This window comes from Glycine soja, chromosome 17 (assembly GCF_004193775.1).
Source record: "Glycine soja cultivar W05 chromosome 17, ASM419377v2, whole genome shotgun sequence".
Classification (NCBI taxonomy): Eukaryota; Viridiplantae; Streptophyta; class Magnoliopsida; order Fabales; family Fabaceae; genus Glycine; species Glycine soja.
In genome coordinates, this window is record NC_041018.1 from 13,833,348 (window position 1) to 13,856,406 (window position 23,059).

At 34.6% G+C, this 23,059-nt stretch overlaps 1 protein-coding gene across 1 annotated transcript; it reads left to right on the forward strand.

The window, feature by feature from the left end:
• The first annotated feature begins 1,403 nt into the window (after positions 1–1,403).
• LOC114391905 lies at positions 1,404–5,112 on the forward strand. The gene is made up of 3 exons (XM_028352909.1): positions 1,404–2,326; positions 2,587–2,735; positions 4,647–5,112. The coding sequence occupies exons 1-3, from the start codon at positions 2,077–2,079 to the stop codon at positions 4,782–4,784; spliced, it is 537 nt and encodes a 178-aa protein (XP_028208710.1). The 5' UTR covers positions 1,404–2,076; the 3' UTR covers positions 4,785–5,112.
• The last annotated feature ends 17,947 nt before the right edge of the window (positions 5,113–23,059 follow it).

The window sequence follows — 23,059 nt, forward strand, 5'->3', positions numbered from 1 at the left end:
GATAAAATGCTTGAAGTTCTAATTCTAGATGCTTGCTTTGATGCGTGGGCATAATGCAATCACTCTATGTCTAACAATGGTTTTATTAAGATACTCCTTCCTTTTAGTTCTATTAGAAATTATCCTCTGTCGAGTGACTAATTCCTAAAATAGATACATATAAAACCTTCCTTATTTTTCTATTAAGAATTACCTTCTGTCGAACACCTAATCCCCAAAGATGATGTAAGAATGAATGATGTATGAAATTAGAAGTAAAAAAGGATAACAAGAAAGAAAATACATATTTGCATTGATAAATTTAAAGTGTACGATACTGATCTATATTAAAAAAAATATGAAAATTTTATACATATTTTAAAGAAGGTAAAAAAAAAATCATTACTCTTAGTTACTACTCATAAATGTGTGTTTGGCTAGGAAGAGAGAAATAAAGAAGATTAAAATAAAATAAAGATAATTTTAAACATGAAAAATAGAGAAAAAAAATAAAATAAAATGTTGAGTTATTTGTTTGAAGAGAAATAAAATAAAAATAATATTATAATTACAAAAATACCATTATATCCTTAATATAAAAATCTCTTAGCTGACATCAAATAAAAAAAAGGACAAAAGTTGAATAAAAAGATAACTATTTTTGCTACTAGAAGAAGATCATAAACTCTAAGGAACTCTTTTCTCTATCTCTATTCACTCCGCAAGGACTACACACTTTAATGCCCCATCGGTACGTCTTTTAGGGGCTATCCTCGGCGGGGCAATACAAGAAACTATCTTAACGCTATGTGCGAGACGGAACAGACTACCGGACTTCTTCCCTCTCTTCCCTGGGCTTAGCTTACAGTTAGTAAAGAGTAGTAAAAGAACTCCTACGTGCAGAGAGGGAACACACCCCCAAGAATGACACCCAATTATTTCTTTTAAAAATCTGTTGCACCAAACACCAAGGCACTATTTTTGTCTGCACCAAATAATTTCCATAGCTTAAAACAAACAAATCTAAATCTAAACAATATCAAATACCTAAAAGAATAAAGATAAACACTCCTTATACACAACAAATTAAATAAATAATAAGAAAAACAAATCAACAATCATGTTGTAACAACATAGCAATCTCATTTTAAGTAATTTGAAAAGAAGAAGAACAAAAAATTGAGTGGTCTAACCTAGGTCAACTGGTTAATTATGGATTAAATCACAAGTCCAATAGGTTACATTGGGTCACATTATATTAACTGCACGATCGATTTGATAGTTAATTCGATCTGATCAGAGCATCAATTTGGTTGGATCGATCAGAGTTTTAAAATTATAGTATTATCCATGAATTTTCCGTCAAATGTCTTGAGAAAATTCAACATTTTATATTTTGAATTAAAACATATAAGCAGTTGAATTTGTCAGTGAGTCAGAAAGACACATGGATCACAATTCAGAACTGAAGGCAAGTAGGGGGAAAGTAGTACCTACTACCGAACCCATTAGCAGAACTGGAGTTTTCCAATTATAAAAGAGTGCATACACGGCAAAGTTACGTTCAATTTCAATTCAACTCCCAGCCCCAAGGTGTGTTTGTTTTGCAGATCCAACACGCCTCAACCACACTCTCTCTATTTATATCCAACTGTCCCATCCTCACTCGCAACCCTTTTCCCCTTTTATCAATTCAAACCACGCCTTCCCCTGTTCACAACCTAGCTTGCCCACACCACCATCACAACACAAACCATTCCTCTCTTGCATTTAAACAAAAATAAATATAGATTCTGGGGGCATTTCTTGGATTCTGGTTCTCGTTGGTCACATCCATCAAACACCCCTTTGATTCTTTCTTGGCGTGCGTCAGGTTCAATTCATTTTTATGGCAACCCTGACAGAGTAATAAGACAGTTACCGTGTTGTACGTGTCCTTCAAACGTCACCCACTTCAACACATAAACCAACGTTTCTCTCTTCCCAGTTCCCAGCAGATTTATTATTTATTCATCATACTAAACCCACCGCACCCACAATACTACCATTGCAATTGTTTGTTACATTCTCTGGGTCAGTTTGGTAATACTAATTTATATGGGGAATTGCCAAGCTGCGGAAGCGGCTACGGTTGTGATTCAGCATCCTGGGAACAAGATCGAGAGGGTTTATTGGTCGCTAAGCGCACACGAGGTTATGAACTCGAATCCTGGTCACTATGTTGCGCTTGTCGTGTCCTCGCCCACGCTTATGGCCGAGAATGGCACGCCGATGAAGCAGCTTAAGCTTCTCCGACCAGACGATACTTTGCATATTGGCCAGGTTTATCGCTTGATCAGCTTCGAAGGTATCGTGGTATTCTCAAATCATTTGCCGCTATTCCTGTCTTTCTTTAATAAAAGGCTTAATTAATTACTCTACTTGTTTCTGTACTTAGAAAATAAAATAGTACCTATAGTTTAAAATATTTTATTTTAATCTCTGTCGTCCATATATAGCCTTCATATATCATATTTGGTTATAGAATCTCTAAAATACATGTGGTGTAGAAAGAAAAAAAAAATTGTGATTATAATTTTGATTTGTGTGTATTTTGGTGGGCCATAGATGTGTTGAAGGAGTTTGCTTCCAAGAAATGTGGTAAACTTGGGAAATTGCTCAAGGAGACGGGTAGTCATGGGATTCAGATGAAGCACAAGGACTCTAGAGCTCTAAATCCTAGCCGGAATTCCAAATCTGAATTCGGTTCCATTAAGGTAATTAATTTTTATGTTAATGCTGCCTACCTCTCTGTTTGAATTATTTAAGCCTCCTATCGCGCAATTAATTAAATTGGTTTGAAAAATTATTAAACTGATATGTCTGTGTGTTTGGTGATGAATATGAGTATACCATGCTGCGTTTTAATTGTGATAGTATGGTCGAAGGATAGCATTATTTTTTTCTTTTATATCATATCCTTCGCTTTAAGGCAGAGTCTAATTGGAATATAGCGGTGTGGCATTTTTTTTTTTCTTCTTTTCTCTGTATTAGACATGAATAAAGGTTTTGCATGTGCAAATTCATAGATGATCGTATCTTCTGTACTACAGTAGAATTTTATCATTATTTCATTAAGGACGGATCTCAAGGGTGTTTCTTCTTTTTTTAGAAGAGTTTGGTTATAAATTTTCCTCACTTTTAGTTGGGACAGAGACACTGGTGAGTGCATGTAATAATTGTTTATTTTAGTTACAAGTTTGTGCTATATTTGACACTAGTCATCCACAATCGATCCAATGCTCTCACAGATCTTATGTGTTAAGAAAGTTCTAATTAAACTCAATTACTAATTTGTTGTTGCGTGTTACTAAAACCCTTTTTCTTGCAATGACCAATTTTATTCTACTATTACCTAATTTGCTCGTATTTCTGTCATAAAAAATGGTTTTTTAAGAAGCACACTAATGTCTAACTTAGTTATCATAATAATTCAGACAGGACACGTTTGTCCGTAAATTAAGTAGAACTAGTTTTGATAAAAAAAAAAATTAAAAAATTTAATTTAATTGAAATATATACCCAATTGATTTCATCTGTAAAATATTACATGTATGCTAGTGAGAGGTTTGGCTTAAAATAAAGCAGAACTAATTTTAATTAATTTTGAACGGTTGAACATAATTAAAATATGTCTAAATTAGTTTTAACTACAAATTGTACATTATTAGAACATGTGTATAGGAAAAAGAAATTGATTTTGAGTGTAAAACAAAACAGTCCTTAGTCGACGACCATGCAATGGCAAATTAGGAAAGTACGTCAAAACAATGCATGCTCCACTATCCAAATAATGATACATGCCTTTGTTCTGTTACTTTTATCACTTTCTAAGTTTCTTCACGTTTCCACTTCATGAAAGCACTACCAAATTACAAAAGGCATGTCAGGACGGCTGGTGAGCTAATCATAGGATATATAGCATGGATGCTTTTAACTAAAGATATGATCTTTTCAACTTTCAAATGATTTTTTTTTTTTAATACAAAAAGAAAGACGGAACTCAAATTTGTATTCAAATAACACCTAACTTTACCATTTGCGCTAAGTGAAGTGGTCAAGTTGGAATTATCTTTGAAGAGCCATCGTTTAAATATTACCTTTACAATTCGCATTATGCCTTCCTAAAGTGGCCAAGTTTTTTTATTAGTCTGGCTTAAAGTGGCCAAGTTGGAGTCCATTTGGAAGAGTACTTCCTTTCATATCTAACTTTAAATTTTACAATAAGTCTAATTGCTATTACTGGAATATGATGTTTGGCCAATTGATTGCTAGAATAGAAGAAGAAAAATGCAAAACATATGGTTAAAATAAGAGGTCTAGCTTATTTAGTCTATCACAGCATGAATTATTATAAACTTTTTTAGTATTTATCTTTTGATTCTTATTAATTTAAAATAAAACAATAAAGTAAAAATATACTACCAGATAAGATATCATAACTAAAGTAGTAGTATTAATGTTCCAAGGCATGGATTAAATAATAATCACTAATGGAGGCAACAATCTATGACTTCTGTGAATCTGTACTATGAATGAATACGATTTGTCATTTTCCCTTTACCACTTGGCGTGTGTGCCTATCCAATGCAGTGCCAAGGTTATCTCTTTTTTCTGTTCATTGTCAGGTCGAACAGGAGATTCAACGAATGGGGAACAATGGCAGGAGCAACAACAACAATAAAAAAGGTGTTGGAAGGCCCTTCGTTGGTAGTGGTGGTCAATGGAGGCCAGCCTTGCAGAGCATTGCAGAAATTGGAACTTGAACGCACTATTATTATTATTATAGCCCCCACTCCCATGAATAAACCATGCAGAGCAACAACCCACCCTTCCTTTCATTTCACTCTTTCCAATGCAATATTCACATTACCGTCTCCTTAACTTATTAGTGCTCTATACGTAGGGTTTGCGTTTGTTAAACGTATCTCTCTCTGTGAAAGGACATGTACACTTCTTGATCATCATGACCGTACAATTAGACATATTAGCCAACCTCTTGTAGAATATCATGGTGGTTTGTTTAATTTGTTAAAACATAATTAAACTGTTTTCTAAGCTGCCTAGATTGATATGGTATTATATGTTAGTGTATGTGTAGCTTTGTTTGCCTTGAAATTTTAGTAGTGGTACCTGTTTATTGATTTTGATAACCTATAAGTCTGTTATTTCAAGTAAAATTAAGCTTAAATCTATTAAGTAAAATTTTAAGTTTAAGTTTTGAAAATGAAAAAAAAATTAAGAGGAGTGTCAATAATCAGGAAGGGTGACTTAATTTGTCAATTTTTTCCATTACTACACCCAAAAAAACCAAAATCTATCTTGCCTAAAGTTTATAGAATGCATTTAATCTCTGGATTTTAAATTATTGCTTATATATTAGGTATTCACCATAATTTATAAGAGCATTCTGTAGTCTTTGTAAGAGGGGAGAGGGTTAAAAAATTTACTGGTGTGAGATATCACATTATTCAAAGAATTTTAGATGCTTTGGAGTAAAGCATCGATGACAATGGTTTTGGGTTAACAAAATTGGTGAATATTTTGCATCATAAAAAAAAAGTTTATGGATTTTGATAATTGAATGTTCCACAGCTTTTGAGCGCTTCTCCATTTTTGTCGAACCCACTGCCCATGAAACTTGCGGATTGTTGATGTTGTGTGTGTGTGGTCCAATATATCTATCCTTTTCAGCTAAATTTCTACCTTTTTCGTGTATTGATTATTACGTTTTTGTAAACACGCTCTGGCACGAGCAGCGTCTGCAATAAGTTATAAACCCCATGCACGAGAAAATAATCCTATATGATATCCACAAACACCACGGTCCACAGCAGATGAGATAACCTATCTAGGCTACAAAATAAAAACAAAAGTCATGCACTCAATTTAAATCTTAAGATCCGACATGCCCAAGATAGTGCTCCATTATGCACCATTTACAGATTAATGTTTGTATGTTTGGATGGAATCACGGGTCAATGGTTCAATCACTTTTATCCCTTTCTTTTTCATATATTCTGCCTTTAACTCAAAAGACAGGGTATTTGTTCTAAATATTGTCTCTGTGTTTTATCAACATGTTTGTGCACTTCAATTTGTTGCTTGTTTATAGGGGAAATATGACCTCAAGCTGTTAGAAAAGTGCCTAGATTAAGATTTCCCATTTTGTTAGCTTTCTGGCGCATAATGTCTTTGTTTAATGGAATAAAAGTCGATGCATGTTATTGCAAATTTAAAAGTAGAGTATTTATTTAAACAATCGGGTAAAAATTGATATGATAAAATATATTTTTTGCATTTATAAAATTAAAAAAATATATATTTTAGCATTTTTCTTTTTCTAACACCTACTTCCCTTTCTCTCTCTGCAATCTGCATCATCGGCCCCCTTCCCTCTGCTTCTGGTGACTTCCACTTAGAGCTTGTAAGTTTCCTTTCAAGGAGAGGCCTTTTCATTATCCATCAGCAAGACCAAGGCTGCGCCGCATTCTGCCACACCGGAGCGGCAAACTAGGAGGATTGAGTTTGGATTTGGGAAAAGTTAAAGAGTGTTTGGTTTGGTTGTTTTTTATTTTTATTTTCACAGGAAATAAAAAATGGTGATGAAAATATGTTTGGTTAGATTTCTATTTTCATTTTCAGTTAAAATATTTTTTCAAACGAATCAAAAACTGGAAATAATAAAATCTCGTTTTCAGTCTTTTGAGTTGAAACCAGAGACCTCAATTTGAGTAAAATGAAAACGAAGTGTCAAAGAATGTAATTTTAAACAAATCTAAAAATAAATTTTCTTTTGAAAATGCATTTTAAGTGTTTTTATGTCTTAAAAGCAGAAAACAAAAAGTCAAACCAAACATGTTTTCAGAATTCTAATATTTTGAAAATAAAAAATAATTTTCAAAAAATAAAAATAAGAAATAAAATAAAAAATGAAAATACAAACTAAATACACCATGTTCAAGGGTAATAGTAATATTGATGAGAAACAATATAAAAATGAAAAAAAAAACATTTTCTGGAGTGTTTTAGCCGTCATAGCTTAATATCTTTGGCAAACATTTTTTGTGGTTTAAAACCACCGGAAAATGAGCCTCCATTAAAGAAGCTAAAAAATGTTTTTTAAATATTCGATTTATGGATTAATTTTCTATTTCTTTTAATTTTTTTATATATTGTAACCTATAAAGAATTATTTATGATTACAGGTATATCAGATTATCAGTGTTAATGAATTATAAATTATTAATTTTCAAGTTTTAGTCTTTTAAAGTCATTGGTATGTATTTGAAATTTAAATATGAATATTAAGATCTTCATGTTTTTTTATGCACAAAAATATATATAAATATTTTAATAGACAAATTAATGATTATTATAATTGATAAGTGACAGTGGTTTTACATAAGTATTTAAATTGATAAGAAAATCCCTAAGAGAAGTAATATATTTGAAGGGTATCCATTGTCAAAAGAGACAACATATATAAACTACACACAACCTTGTCTTAACTTCGTTCTGTATTGAAACTCATCACTTTTGTCTACTTTTTCTCCTTTATCTCAATTTTCTTCTTCCAATCAACCTCAAAGCTTTTGTCAACATGGCCATGTTTTTTTGCAGATGTGAGGGTCATGGTGCCTAGAGTTGTGCTGTTCTAGAGTGGTGCATGGTGTTCAAAATCGGTCCAAAAAAATTTAAATTTTAGACTCATCAACAAAAAAAATTATTTTTAGTTTCTATAAACTTAAAAATGCTACATTTATTATAGAAAAAAAATCTTATATGTTGACAAAGGTTTCATACATAATTCTTTCATGCATTTAGAGTGAAATATTTTCCTTAAAATTTATTTTAGATCTCATTTATATTAACTCGACTATGCTATGATAATGTTCGCAAACAATGAGGGTTGGACAGAGCCAAAGAGGCGGCAATGTCGATCAATCTAGCGTGGCGTGGTGAACAATTTGGAGTTTTCCTCGATGATGCTGGAGTTGTTGGACACGTCGAAGGCCACAAGTGGGTGAGGACCGAGGAGGATCAAGATACTTATGCTCTTTTGTGTGGATTCCTTTCTTCCTAAACGGCTCATATCGTATACCATATACATAAATAATGGCATCGAGTAACTGTTAAAGGAAGCGCCAATTAGTTACGTCATAATATTACATGCCATAAAGCTTCGGTCACAAACCATCTACATATAACAAGCGGCAAATTTCCTGCATGGGGTTACTTTTAGAAACATTTTCCCGAAATGGTTATGTTTCTAAAGTAATTCCTGCATGGTGCTCTTTTTTACGTTGAGCACATGCAAATCGCAGGAGGCAATGGCGCGTTCCGTCTCGACGCGCCACCTAGCAGTGGTGTCGCCAGCTTCAATGACGTTTTGCAGGCTTGGACTCGCCAGTTTGACTGGCGAGTTGAGAGTAGGGGACTGTTATCCTCAGACTACGTGCAGCAGCGTTGCAGGAGGGAGGGACAACTTTTTTGCAGTGGAAAGCGCCAGTGCTACTGGCAATTTGCACTGCAGTTGGGAGTAGCCAGTAGCACTGGCGATTTGAGCTTGAAGTAGCCATTCCCAATGGCGATTTGAGCTCCTTTATAAACCACAACTTCGCCCATTTCATGTGCGTTTCTTGAAAATTACTGAGAGCTTATATCTTTATAAAGGTGCAGATCCATATTTTATGTGCCTTTTCTAAAAAATAGTGAGTTTCAAATTGTTTATTATCCTATTTTGTGTTCAATCCTAAAAACGTTGTTGAAGGCAGGTTTAAGGTACAGCTTTAAGGTATAAAAGTTCAAATGTGTATTGCATGAATGTTATTTTTATAAAGTAATTTTTTGATGCCGGAAAAAAGTATGAATGTGAAATGTTTATTATAATTTTTTGTAATTAAGTTGTATTTTTTTGAGTTAAATTTGTGAGGGTTAAAATAAAAGTTTGTTTTAAAAAACAATTATATCATCATATTTATTTGAAGAAAATATGTTGAGTAAAAAAATTGTTTTGAATATGAAGTTTATAGTTATTTTATAATTATATTAAGTTGGTGTTGGTGTTTATGTTGTATTAGTGTCTTAAAAATTTATGAGTGTTCTTTGAAGTGTGTTTATGTTGGTGTTTTTTTAAGATGAAGTTATAGTATTTTTTTAATTAGATTAGGTTCATTTGTTGGTGTGTTAAAAATTTATATGCCTTGAAGTTGAAAGTGTTATTTATTTTAATATATTTGTAGTAATAATTTTGTAATTACCTATTTTTATTTTGAAGTTATTATTGTGAAGATTAACTATTTATATGTCCGCCTAATTGAGATATTGTACAAATGATTGATGCTATTGATATTTAGACACTTACAAATTACAGACACCATAACAATACGTTTAAATTTTTGTTATATTTTTTTTCGTCAAATCATCAAACGAAAGACACCATAATAACTTATTTGACGATGCTTTGTTGTTTCTCGTATCATATTTATTTTAATATATTTGTAGTAATTTTGTAATTACCTATTTTCATTTTGAAGTTATTATTGTTAAGATTAATTATTTATATTATTAACTTCGTTCATGAATTTTTTTTATTTTGTCTTTAAAATTACTATGTTAAAATTATTAATTTTTTTTAAGTGTGTCCCATGAAATTTATTTCAAGTTAATTAAATTATTTTAAAAGACAAATAGAATGTGAAATTCCAATAAAGGGACCTTTTGTGATTAGATTTTATTAGTTTGGATTTAAAGTTTTATAAAATTGTTTGTGTTATTTAAGTGTGTTGATGTGAAATTTATTTAAATTTAATAATTTTGATTACATCTTCATTAGTTAAAAATTATTACATTGAAATCGTTCATTTTTTTAAAAGTGTCTTAATGTGAAATTGATTTGACGTTATTTTTTTTAAATAAAGTTTTATTTTGAAGTTCCAGTAATGACTTTTTGTGATACCCATTTTATAATTTATTTGACGGGTTAAAATATTGTTTTTGTAGGTACACGATGAATTCGATTATAACAGTGTTGTATTTCAATGGAAGGGTATATGAAGATAATGATGGTGTAATATTTGAAGGCAGTAAAAAAGCGATTCAGATTAAACGTGAAATTAGTTTCAATGCTTTGAAGAAAAAAATTGGAGATAAGGTAAAGTTACAAAATAATGAAATTATTTCTGCTATCAGCTGTAGATTTTTAGTGTCAGGAAAATATATTGCCTTGCAAATTTGTGATGATGAAGACGTCGAGACGATGCTGGAAAGTTTTAAACAACAATAAGAAATGTTAGTTCTAGAATTGTACATAGAAAAGGATGTGGCTGGTGGTTCAATGTTTCATTCTGCAAATTCCCTTACATCATGTGGAAATTATGTATCTAACGATGACACACAACCGCCAACAAATATGAGCAATTTAAATCTTGACGAAGATGATGATCATGATGATGATGATTATCTTGTGTCTAACTCATACGTTGAAGAGTCTTTAGACAAAGATTACAGTGTTGACGGTATATCTGATACAGACGATGAAGTCACCGACATTCCTCAACCAGTAAGAATTGTTCACCCAGCAGAAGGTATAATTTGCTGAATTAAAAAATTAGACAATACATTTATTATTTGATGTCAATTGAATTTAATGCTAAATAAGCATTATTTGAATTTCAATGCTTTGAACTGTTAGGTGCACAACGAATTGAAAATCCATTTTGGAATGATGCTTTACATTATAACAATATCAACTGGAGTTATCCTGATGAGGAGGACATTTGCGGTTTGGAGATGCCGCCGACCTTTAATGTTGGTCAAGAATTATATGTTGGCATGGAATTTGATAGTAAAGATGCGGTCAAAAATGAACTCAAACAATATGTTATGAAGGTGCATCAAAGTTTCAAAGTTTGTTGAAAGCAAATCGAACAAGTATGTGGTTTGTTGCTTGAATAAAAATGCAGTGTCCTTGCCCTTTCTATATGAGGGCAATTTTATCCAAAAAAACAGATACGTGGAAAGTCACACAATAGGGTGGACCACACACATGTCTGAATATGACCATGACACAAGATCACGAGAAACTTGATTCAGATTTAATTGCCACTTGTGTAGTAGGTACGTATTTTATGTTTATATTATGTTCATTTTTTGTTAATTGTCATTTAAATTTTGTTATGTTATTGACAGGCATGGTCAGAGAAGATCCATCAATAAAAATTTCTTTGATTCAAGAGAGGATTAATAGTGAATTTGCGTACAAGGTGTCGTACAAAAAAGCGTGGTTGGCAAAACAGAAAGCCATTGCAATTGAATATGGCGATGGGGATAAGTCCTATGCGAAACTTTCGTCGTGGCTAACACACATGCAAAATCATTCTCCTGGATCATATTTTCAAGTACTACATGACGATTTTATCGTTGGGAATACGGTTAGTCGCGAACACCGTCAGCTTCATAGAGTTTTTTGGACTTTTGGCCAATGTAAAGAGGTTTTCAAGTACTGTAAGCCAATCATACAAGTTGACGACACACATTTGTATTGCAAATACCGTGGGACCCTTTTAATGGCCACATCACAAGATGGAAATGGTGGTGTCCTTCCTCTAGCATTCGCGGTGGTTGAAGGTGAGACGTTGACAGCGTGGTCATGGTTTTTGGCACACTTGCGTGAACACGTCACAGATAAAAATGGTATTTGTCTGATATCTGATCGACACGCGAGTATAAAGTCCGCTGTCTCTAACGAAGCACTTGGTTGGCAACCTCCCCACGGTTATCATGTCTACTGCGTGCGTCACATAGCAAGCAACTTCAATCGGAAATTCAATAATGCAAAACAAAAAGAAATGTTGAAGAAATTGGGTAAGATTTCATATTTGATGGTCCCGTTTATTTACCTTTCATATATACTTATCCACGTTATTCATAACTAATTTTATGCAGCCTACACTCCTTGCAAGCACATTTTTTATCAAAATTTAGAAAAATTTCGTGAACTGAGTCCAGCCATAGCAACATGGATTGATCGCATTTCAAAGAAAAAATGGACGATGGCTTATGATAGAGAAGGACGTCGATATGGCCACATGACAACCAACCTCTCAGAATGTATCAACAAGGTTTTGAAGGATTGTCGCAACATTCCCATAACAGCATTGGTCAAATCAACGTACAATAGGTGTCGAAAGTACTTTGTTGAGCGTGGCCGCCAAGCGTAGACAGTTAAATGAAGGGCAAGTATATTGTTCAAAGTTTGTTAAAGAACTTAGAAAAAATCAAGAACAAGCTTGTTCGCACATCGTTCGCGTGTATGACATCCACTCCACAAGGTTTGAAGTAGAGGAGACCTTCAATCCTATTACCCAACGTGGCGGACAAAAATGGGCAGTTAACTTGAATGGTCATTATTGTCAATGCGGAAGGTATTCTGCGCTTCATTATCCATGTTCACATATTATTGCAGCTTGTGGTTACGTGAGCCTGAACTACTACCAATATATAGATGTTGTTTATACAAATGAGCACATCTTAAAAGCTTACTCCCCACAATGGTGGCCTCTTAGGAATGAAGCGGCTATTCCTCCTTCTAATGACGCATGGACACTTATCCCTGACCCAACTACAATTCGTGCGAAAGGTCGGCCAAAATCAACAAGGATAAGGAATGAGATGGATTGGGTCGAACCATCTGACCACCGACAAAAATGCAGTAGATGTGGAGCCGAAGGGCATAACAGGCGTCGCTGTCTAATGCAATTTGAGTGTGGGAGTTGTTCAAATCATTGATTTATGTATGTTAGTCGAGTGACTTGTATTTGTTTAAGTTGTCTTCAATGTATTGAATTTCTGGGGTTGAATCAATTTGTGGGGTTCTATGAATTCATTAGTTAAAAACATTACATATTTTTGTTTGTGTACATTAACTATTTGTGGGGTTCCATGAATTCATTAGTTAAAACCCTAACCCAAACCCCAAGTCCTAGGAAACATCCCTAATCCCTAAACCTAACCCTAATACATAAAACCTCACCCTAAAACCTTACCGTAATCCATAAAACCTAAACCCTAACACCTAACCCTAAACCCTTACCCTAATCCATAAAACCTATCCCTAATCCCTAAAACCTAACCCTAATCCATAAACCTTACCCTAAAACCTATCCCTAATGCATACAGCCTAACACTAATCCATAAACCCTTACCCTAATCCATAAAACCTACACCCAAACACCTAACCCTAAACCCTTACCCTAATCCATAAAGCCTAACCCTAACACCTAACCCTAATCCATAAACCTTACCCTAAACCCTATCCCTAATGCATACAGCCTAACCCTAATCCATAAAACCTAAACCCTTACCCTAATCCATATAACCTACCCCTAAAACCTTTCCCTAATCCCTAAACCCTAACCCTAATCCATAAAACCTAAACCCTAACACCTAATCCCTAAACCCTTACCCTAATCCATAAAACCTAAACCCTAACACCTAACCCTAAACCCTTACACTAATCCATAAAGCCTAACCCTAAAACCTTACACTAATCCATAAAGCCTAACCCTAATCCATAAACCTTACCCTAAAACCTATCCCTAATGCATACAGCCTAACCCTAATCCATAAACCCTTACCCTAATCCATAAAACCTAAACCCTAACACCTAACCCTAAACCCTTACCCTAATCCATAAAACCTAACCATAAAACCTATCCCTAATCCCTGAAACCTAGCCCTAATCCATAAAGCCTACCCCTAATCCATAAAACCTAACCATAAAACCTATCCCTAATCCTTAAAACCTAGCCCTAATCCATAAAGCCTACCCCTAATCCATAAACACTTACCCTAATCCATAAAGCCTAACCCTAAAACCTAACCCTAATCCATAAACCCTTACCCTAATCCATAAAACCTAAACCCTAACACCTAACCCTAAACCCTTACCCTAATCCATAAAACCTAAACCCTAACACCTAATCCTAATCCATAAACCCTTACCCTAATCCATAAAACCTAAACCCTAACACCTAACCCTAAACCCTTACCCTAATCCATAAAACCTAAACCCTAACACCTAACCTTAATCCATAAACCCTTACCCTAATCCATAAAGCCTAACCCTAATCCATAAAACATAACCATAATCCATAAAACCTAACCCTAAAACCTATCCCTAATGCATAAAGCCTAATCCTAATCCATAAAGCCTACCCCTAATCAATAAACCCTAACCCTAATCCATAAAACCTCACCCTAAAACCTAACCATAATCCATAAAACCTAGACCTAACGTAAACTTTGTTTTATTATTTGTAAACTTAGTTTATTATTTCGTTTGTCTACTTTAGTTTTATTTGTAAACTTAGTTTATTATTATACTTTGATGCGCCACATAAACTCTATACATTAGCAAGGCATAATAAATCAGATGCGATAGAATAATTGTCAAAATCAAATGTCTTACAAACAACAACAAAATTACACAGATACATCAAAATTAGTCATTATGGTGTCCGTGATGTCGTGAGGATGTGCCACATGGTCGATCCCATCTTCGCGCTTGACGATTAGGATTTCTTCTGTCGCCGCGTTGTCTCCCCGCTTCTGCTTGCTCAGCCTCTGCAGAAAACTCTTGACGCAAATCAACACCTAATAAATCGCCCATATCAGGTATTGCTCCGGGTACATTCCATTGCGGAGCAAATGGGGCGTTAGGTGTTGCCATGGGGGCATCGTGCTGCTGTGAATGAGTCATAGTGGGCCATGAAAAATGAGGTTGTGTTTTCGCAACACCACCGAACGAATGTGAGGTCTCAGAAGTATCAGTATGATGACCTGCAAAAGGATACTGATACATCTGTGAAGGATATTCAGAAAATGTTGTTGGCGTGTAATACATTCCATGACCACGCTCCATCATTTGTTGGGAATATTGTTCCGCTTCAACAGGCTCCCTTCGTCTGCCTATGCCCCGAGTTTCAACACTTGACTGAAGAATGTGAAACTCTTGTGTTGGGAATTCACGCTCTGATGCTGGACCATGTGACACTGGCTCAATGATTCTCTCTTGCTCTTTAGATATAATCGCTAACTTATCCATGTAAGGCACGAGATCATCAACTGTCCATGTGTTCCTCCCTTGTGGTGACACCATGTATTGTAAAGTCTCCACAACTTCACCCTGCAATTATTAGCGTCAAGAAATTAATGCTCATGCTTAATAAATTAATTAGAAGTTAAACATTGAAAAACAGATAAATACCAATGCAGTTGTGTTTGCATTGTTTGGGTCGACAAACATCTTTGTTTTACGCCTATACCACACCATGTAGTCCGAGTTAAAACCCAGTAGGCCCTCCTGTCGAGGATAAACATCGACCCTAAACTCAGCTGCATTGTTCTACTGACTAATGATTGGAGCCAACAGGTGGAACCAATTCTCATCTTGTTTGCCTTTGAGCGTTAAGCCATGGAGATTCTGCGGTTGCGAAGGAAACCCGAGAATAGGTTGTTGCAATCCAAATTGTCGTAAAACTCTATCGGGTTGGTGCCACTCAACAACATGGAAACAAATCAGTGGCACCACCGCAAACCAGGCTACACTTCCAACCACACAAATTGGAGGCAACGCTGCCATCACAGTTGTTGTGTATGGCTCCCAGACAAACTGCATATAACAACACACTTGTCAATTTCCAGTAAAACATAACATATTAAGATTTCATTTAACCATTACATTACGATGTTCTTACCTCATGTCATTTCATCAGATCCAATTTGCGACGGAAAAGTCTAAGATCATCATTACCAATATGCTGATTTCCACATCGCAACCACCTACAATAAAAATGAAATCATCATTGTCAACACGTTCCATCATTAAATATTTTTAATTCAAATCTAATTTTTTTAAATGACAAACCTGTGTCCGAGTGGTTTATTTTCTATGACGGGAGGCATCCTCTTTGGAGCTAAAGTCGTGCATCGTTCCCATGCCCACATTTGGATTAAGATGCACATACCTCCGATTGATTTAACTTTGTAATCGATGGCACTACACATCTCTCTATATAAATGCACAAGCACAGCAGGTCCCCACGCATACGTGCTGCACTGTTCAAAGTCACGTAAAAATTGTAGGTACCTTAAAGAAACTCTGCTACTACTTTTGTTAACAAAGAGGACACCTCCTATGAATCGAAGGATCCACGCACGGGTAAACCTTTGTAATTGTTCAACGTTACCCTCATCAATATTTATGTGAGAAAAATGGTGAGCCAGCCAACTTAATTTGACGACACAGCCTTCAAGTTCGCCTTCCTGTGGTCTGACTCCTAATAATTCTTCACATAAGTCGGCCCAATCAAGATTTGTTGAACCAATTAGTGGTGCCCCGTCAGTACGAAGACCTAATAAAATTGACACATCTTGGAGAGTAATGGTAGCCTCTCCGCATCTCAGGTGAAACGTGTGGGTTTCGGGCCTCCATCTTTCAATGAACGCACTAATTAAGACCGCATTTATCTTTAGGTATCCCATCTTAATTATCCAATAAAGCCCACATTGTTGAAGCAGAGGAACAATTTCCTCTAGTATTTGTTCTTCACCTTGATACGTCGGCACTGCTCGTCTGATGTGTAGTTTTCTGTCTGCTTCCCCATTCCAAACATATTCTAAAAATACTACTAACACATATTAATAAAACTATAATTATCATCAGAATACAAATAAAATAAAAAAATAATTAAACAAACTTACAAATGAAGAAGTTTGCTCAAACACAAACACCACAACAACAATCCTTCTTCGTTTTTGCTCAAACACAACACCAGCAAGCTTCTCTTTTCTGTTTTTTTTTTCTCACGTGAATGGTCTACGGGGAAGGGGGGATTTAAGCAGCTCAAGCAACGCAAATCGCTGCTGGTGCTGGCGCTTTTGGCCAACCAAAACGCCATTGAAGCTGACAACATCCTGCAGCGTTGCAGACTGCAACCCCCTTGGAAACAGCCTCTGCTGCCTGCACCCTAGGAACTCTGCACCCTCAACTAGCTAGTTTGACTGGCGAGTCCAAGCTCCTGCAAAACGTCATTGAAGCTGGCGACACCACTGTCAGGTGGCGCGTCGAGACGGAACGCGCCATTGCCCCCTGCGATTTGCATGTGCTCTACATAAAAAAGAGCACCATGCAGGAATTACTTTAGAAACAAACCCATTTTGGGAAAATGTTTCTAAAAGTAACCCCATGCAGGAAATTTGCGTATAACAAGCATGTTTGGGTAAACAAGTTAGATTCTCCAAACCATGTAAACATCACTTCAAAACATTTGGTTTGAGTAAACAAGTTAAATAATAGCTTTAATATTGCTAAAAATCGATGTTAACAAAAATGCGGTAACATATTTATAAATAACAGGAGTTCGTTATCATCGATTTTTAAAAAATCGATATTAACAGAGTTACTTCTTTAACATCGATTTTTCTAAATATATAGAGAAAACTCAACATCGGTTTTTCGAAAAACCGATGTTGAGTTACTTCGTTAACATTGATTTTTTAAAAAAACTCTCACTCGAATGCTTTCGCACTCTCATCTGTAACCTCTCACGGCGCTGCAACCTCACTGTCGATGTGACTTTCGCGGCGCTACAACCTCATTGTCGGTCTCGAAAGGTTAGCTTTCTTCTCTTCGTCTTTCTCTACTTTCTTCTCCTTCTCTTATTGCCATTTGAAGTCCTTCGTTCTTTCTCAATATCACAGAACCCGAATCGTTTCCTTTCTCCTCATCTTTCATCTCAGTCTCAGTCTCATAGGATGCAATGTAAATGAACTGAAGCCTCTATCAGATTTAACTTGCCTGGTATGTCAGTGCTTTATGAAGCAACTGATTTTGCATATTGATTCCTGGACCACGAAGTAGTTAGGATTGAATGTTATCGATTGATAAACTTGTGTAGATGGTTGGTTGAAGAATTTAGGACAATCGCAATTTGATGTTATGCGCTTCACCCTTCTATGTTTTGCAAAGATGAATAAATATGTGTATGTATATCGTGGTTGAGATTTTGTAGAGTTTGAATTTGTTATGCATATTTGTTTGGTATTCATAGTAACTTCACTGATGTTTTTAAAATTAAATCAATTAATAAATCGATGAAGTGATTAATTAATGTTAAGGTTAGTGGTGCCTGAACAAAATGCATCAACATCAAAGTCCAGCTGCCTAATTGATTTGTGGAAATAGTAGTTGCTTTATATATTGGTTTTGGGAACTTACTAATTATAGGGTACTTAGCTAAAAACATCACTTTCAAGTACTGCTTAAGTGTCTATACACAATAAACGCAAAGGGCAAAACTTTAACTATTGTGGAGCTTGTCGTTCCAGTACTTCTATCTAAGCTTCTAGCATATTCAATTTTTTAACAAAAAAGTTAATGGAAGGATCAAAAGTTAGGCAAAAGCCATCTATATTTCCCTAAAGATGGAAAGCTTTGCAGGGTTAAAAGTTGCAATATTGTTCGCTACGAATGCATGATGGGTTCTACTATATATGTAAGCCAAGGTCCAACAACCACATCTGTTGTTTTCATTGGATTATGATCAGGTGGTTGATATACATATATCTATGTCTGTAATTAAATGAAATAGTAGTTATAGAATAAATTGTTCTTTTCTCCTTTTTAATTTGTTTGTTAAATTTGAGCATCTATTTAACAAGTTGTTGTTTTCTTAAGAGAAACTTTATTTATACATCAAAACTATACAACTTTTTTTTACAAATAAGAGAGAGAAGTAATATATATATATATATAGAGAGAGAGAGAGAGACAGAGACAGAGAGAAAAAAAAAGAAAGAGAATAGAGTGTTATGTAAGTTGCATAAATTTTTTGTATAAATATTATATCTCTTTTTCTTAATCAATTTGGGCATGGTTTAATTTTATGCCTTTGTAATAAAGAATAAATACTTCGTTTTTAATTTCTTTATGTTAAGAATTATCATAAAATTATATTAAATTATGAGATGAAAATGTAAAATCTTGATAGATGTTTTTTGGTTTTAATCCATAAATACTCTTGATCTTCTCCTTCAAATAGTGTTATATATTAGCTAGGTTATGACCTATGAGCCACTCTATTGGCATCATGTCCCCAAAACCATCAAACATGGAGAAACCACCTTTGACTTTCCTAGTAAAAATAAATGATAGTTATATACATATAGACTGTATTAGACTCTTAGGCGAAAATAAAATCATTTTCACTCTAGATTTTTCGTACCAAAAAATAAAATAATTTTCATCTCTTTGTCCTTCCAATTTCTTAATTATCAAACATTTAAGTGTTACCTAACAATCTTAATTAATATATTATATGAAATGCATTATTCATGATAGATATATTTCATTCATTCTCAAGTATGGACAAGCGAAAGTTAGTTGCTTCTCAAATCTTTAATTTCTTGGTATTAAATTCAAATATTTAATTTGTTGGTATTAATAAAAAACACTAGACATTGCTTAGCATTCAAATCTTTAATTTGTAGGAACTTTTCATTTTCTTGTTTGTATCGTGATCACGACATTCCATGTTGGACATTATAGTGACCATCGTACAGGTATAAATGTTTTTCATAAATTTTTTATGCCTTTTTTTGTTAGCAATGCTTTTATAACTTATTGAATGTGATTAATGACTATTGTTTTATATACAAGTTATGTTCATCATGAGTAAATCTTAGATTTCCGTTTGAGATTCAATATAATGATTGTTGCGGACAGTTTGCATTAATCGTTGTTTTGAATCTTGAATTGTTCGTTTGGACAATTTGGGAAGAGTCATTTATTTATAGTAGATTTATATGTAAATGTTAACTTTCTTTTCTTAAATTTGATGAAATTTTGGTTAGTGAATTTCACTTTGTTCTCTGGGTGCATACTTGATTGTGGTGAAATTCATGTCACCACTTTCATGTCGTGTACTTGAAAATCAATGTGTAATATTGTCAAAATTTCATCAAATCTAAGAAAAAAAAGTTAACCTTTACGCATGAATCTATTATAAATAAATGTCTTCCTGAATGGGATAGGCTCACACCTTCAATGAAAAAAGTGAGATTTTCATGCATGGAATCACTAGCTTTGTGAGTATCATAGAGTTATTAATTTGATAGATCAAAGCTAGATGAATGCAAGTCGCATCAGCCTTGCATATGAGATAGGCGTTGAATAGTTCTTGCGATTTTCTTCCAAAAGAAGTCGACCGGATGAGGATAGAAAATATTTTTGTCCTTGTCTAAACTGTTTGAATAAGAGACAACAAGTACTAGATGACATATGGAAACATCTGTTGTGTGATGGGATTAAGAAGAATTATACGACATGGATATGGCATAGTGAATTGGCAGACATGCAGAAGGGGTCTCAAACTGAACTGGTTGATGTAGAAATGGGAGATCGCCTAGAGGAAATGATTTGTGATTTTGGATAAAAGTCTTTTAAGCAAGCACATGCCCCTATGTATGATACACTGGAGAGTAATTCTAAGAAGCCTTTGTATCCAGGGTGCAAGAAATCTTTGACCCTGTTGCTAGTGGTGTAAAGTCTGATTAATGCCAAGGTCAGATATGGGTGGAGTGACAAAAGCTTTATTTCACTCCTTCAAGTAGTGCAGGAAATGCTTCCATAGGAAAACATGTTGCCAAAAAGTTATTATCAGGCGAAGAAGATACTGTGTCCGATGGATATGAAATATCAAAAAATACATCCATGCCTTAATGATTATATATTGTATAGACATGAGTAAGAAGAAATGTCTAAATGCCCTAGGTGTGGGGTATCATGGTACAAAGCGAAGGATGATGATGAGTGTAGCAGTGATGAAAGCACAACAAAAGGCTCCCTAGCGAAGGTGTTATGGTATCTTCTGATCATTCCAAGGTTCAAGCGTTTGTTTACCAATGCAAATGACGCGAAAGACCTTACATGACATTCAGATGGGAGAAATTGCAATTGAATGTTTCCCCATTCGGCTGATTAATCGTCTTCCTCCCAGTGGAAGAAGATTAATCGTTTGTATCCAGATTTCGGGAAAGAAGCAAGAAATCTGAGGCTTGGACTTGCCACTAATGGAATTAATCTCTATGGCAGTTTAATCACTTAGCATAGTTCATGGTCTATTTTGCTAGTAATTTACAACTTGCCTCATTGGTTGTGCATGAAGCAAAAATACATGATGTTGTCTATGATGATATCAGGCCCAAGACAACCAAGAAATGACATTGATGTTTATCTTAGTCCTTTGATTGAAGACTTGACAAAGTTGTGGGACGAAGGGGTTGTCGTGGTTGATGGGTATCGAAATGAGACATTCAAGTTACTTGTAATGCTATTTTGTACCATTAATGACTTTCCAACATACGAGAATTTGAGTGGATATAATGTTAAGGGCTATCATGCATGCCCTTATCTATGAAGAAGACACAAGCTACGTACAACTGAAACATGGAAGAAAAACATAATATTCTCGGCATTGACGTTTTCTAAAAGCTTATCACCTTTACCAGCGATTGAAAAAAACTTTTAGCGAAAGTCAAGAACATGAAAGTGCACCGATACTATTAATTGGTCAGCAGATTCTTAAGCGGGTTGAGGACATTAATACGATATTTCGAAAGACCCAAAAGAAAAAAGTAAAACTTGCATATGGAATAAGAGGTCGATATTCTTTGATCTTCCATATTGGTCTAATCTAGATGTCACACATTGTATTGATGTTATGCATGTGGAGAAAAATGTGTGTGATAGTGTCATCGACACATTTCTTAACATTCAAGGCAAGACAAAGGATGATTTGAATACTCATCAAGATCTAGTTGAGATGGGTATATGAGACCAGTTACATCCTAGGTTTGATGGTAAGAAAATATACTAGCCTCCAACTTGTCATACTTTGTCCAAAAAAGAAAAGATAAGTTTTTGTTAGTGTCTACACCGTGTCAAAGTGCCACAAAGATATTCTTCAAATATTAAAAGCCTTGTGCAATTCAAAGATCTAAAGTTAGTTGGCTTAAAGTCTCATAATTTCCGCGTTTTGATGCAACAACTATTAGTCGTGGCGATACGAGACATTTTGCCTAACAAAGTAGGGCATGTCATAACTCGCCTGTGCTTTTCTTTAATGCCATATGTAGCAAAGTCATTGATCCTCTTAAGTTAGATAAGCTAGAAAAGGAGGTTGTTATTATCTTGTGTCAGTTGGAGATGTATTTTCCGCCTTCATTTTTTGACATCATGGTTCACTTAATTGTTCATCTAGTGAAGGAAATTAAATGTTGTGGTCTGTTTATTTGCGGTGGATGTACCTGATTGAGCGATACGTGAAGATCTTAAAAGGATATACAAAGAATCTACATCATCTTGTAGCATTTATTATTGAAAGGTACATTGTAGAAGAAGTTATTAAGTTTTGTTCAAAGTACATTGAAAAGGCATAACCCGTTGGGCTTCCCGAGTCTCGGCATGACAAAAGAGTGGGAGGTAAGGGTTCAAGAGGACTGCAATGTTATCACTCCATGTTTAGAAGAATTGCAACAAGCTCATTTGTATATATTAAATAACAGTAATGAAGTTCTGTCATACATAGTTCATCACGAAGCTTTAGTCAAGGAAAGTAACCAAAAAATGACTAAGAATAGGGTGTTGAAAGAGCATAACAAGACTTTCCTAAATTGGTTTAAGGATATAATCTTTGGTGGCGATAATACTTCTAAAACACTAAGGAAGTTAGCAGATGGGCCTAAAAGAAATGTTATAACTTGGCAAGGATACAATATCAACAAGTTTTCATTCTACATGAAATCACAAGACAAGAAGAGTACAATGCAAAACAATGTGGTTAGTCTAAGGGCTGAATCTCAACACTTTACTGTTATCCATGATAACAATCCTCGTGTAGCTTCCATGCTTTACTTTGGAGTCATTGAAGAAATTTAGAAGCTTAATTATGTAAAATTCATTGTCTGTGTTTTTAAG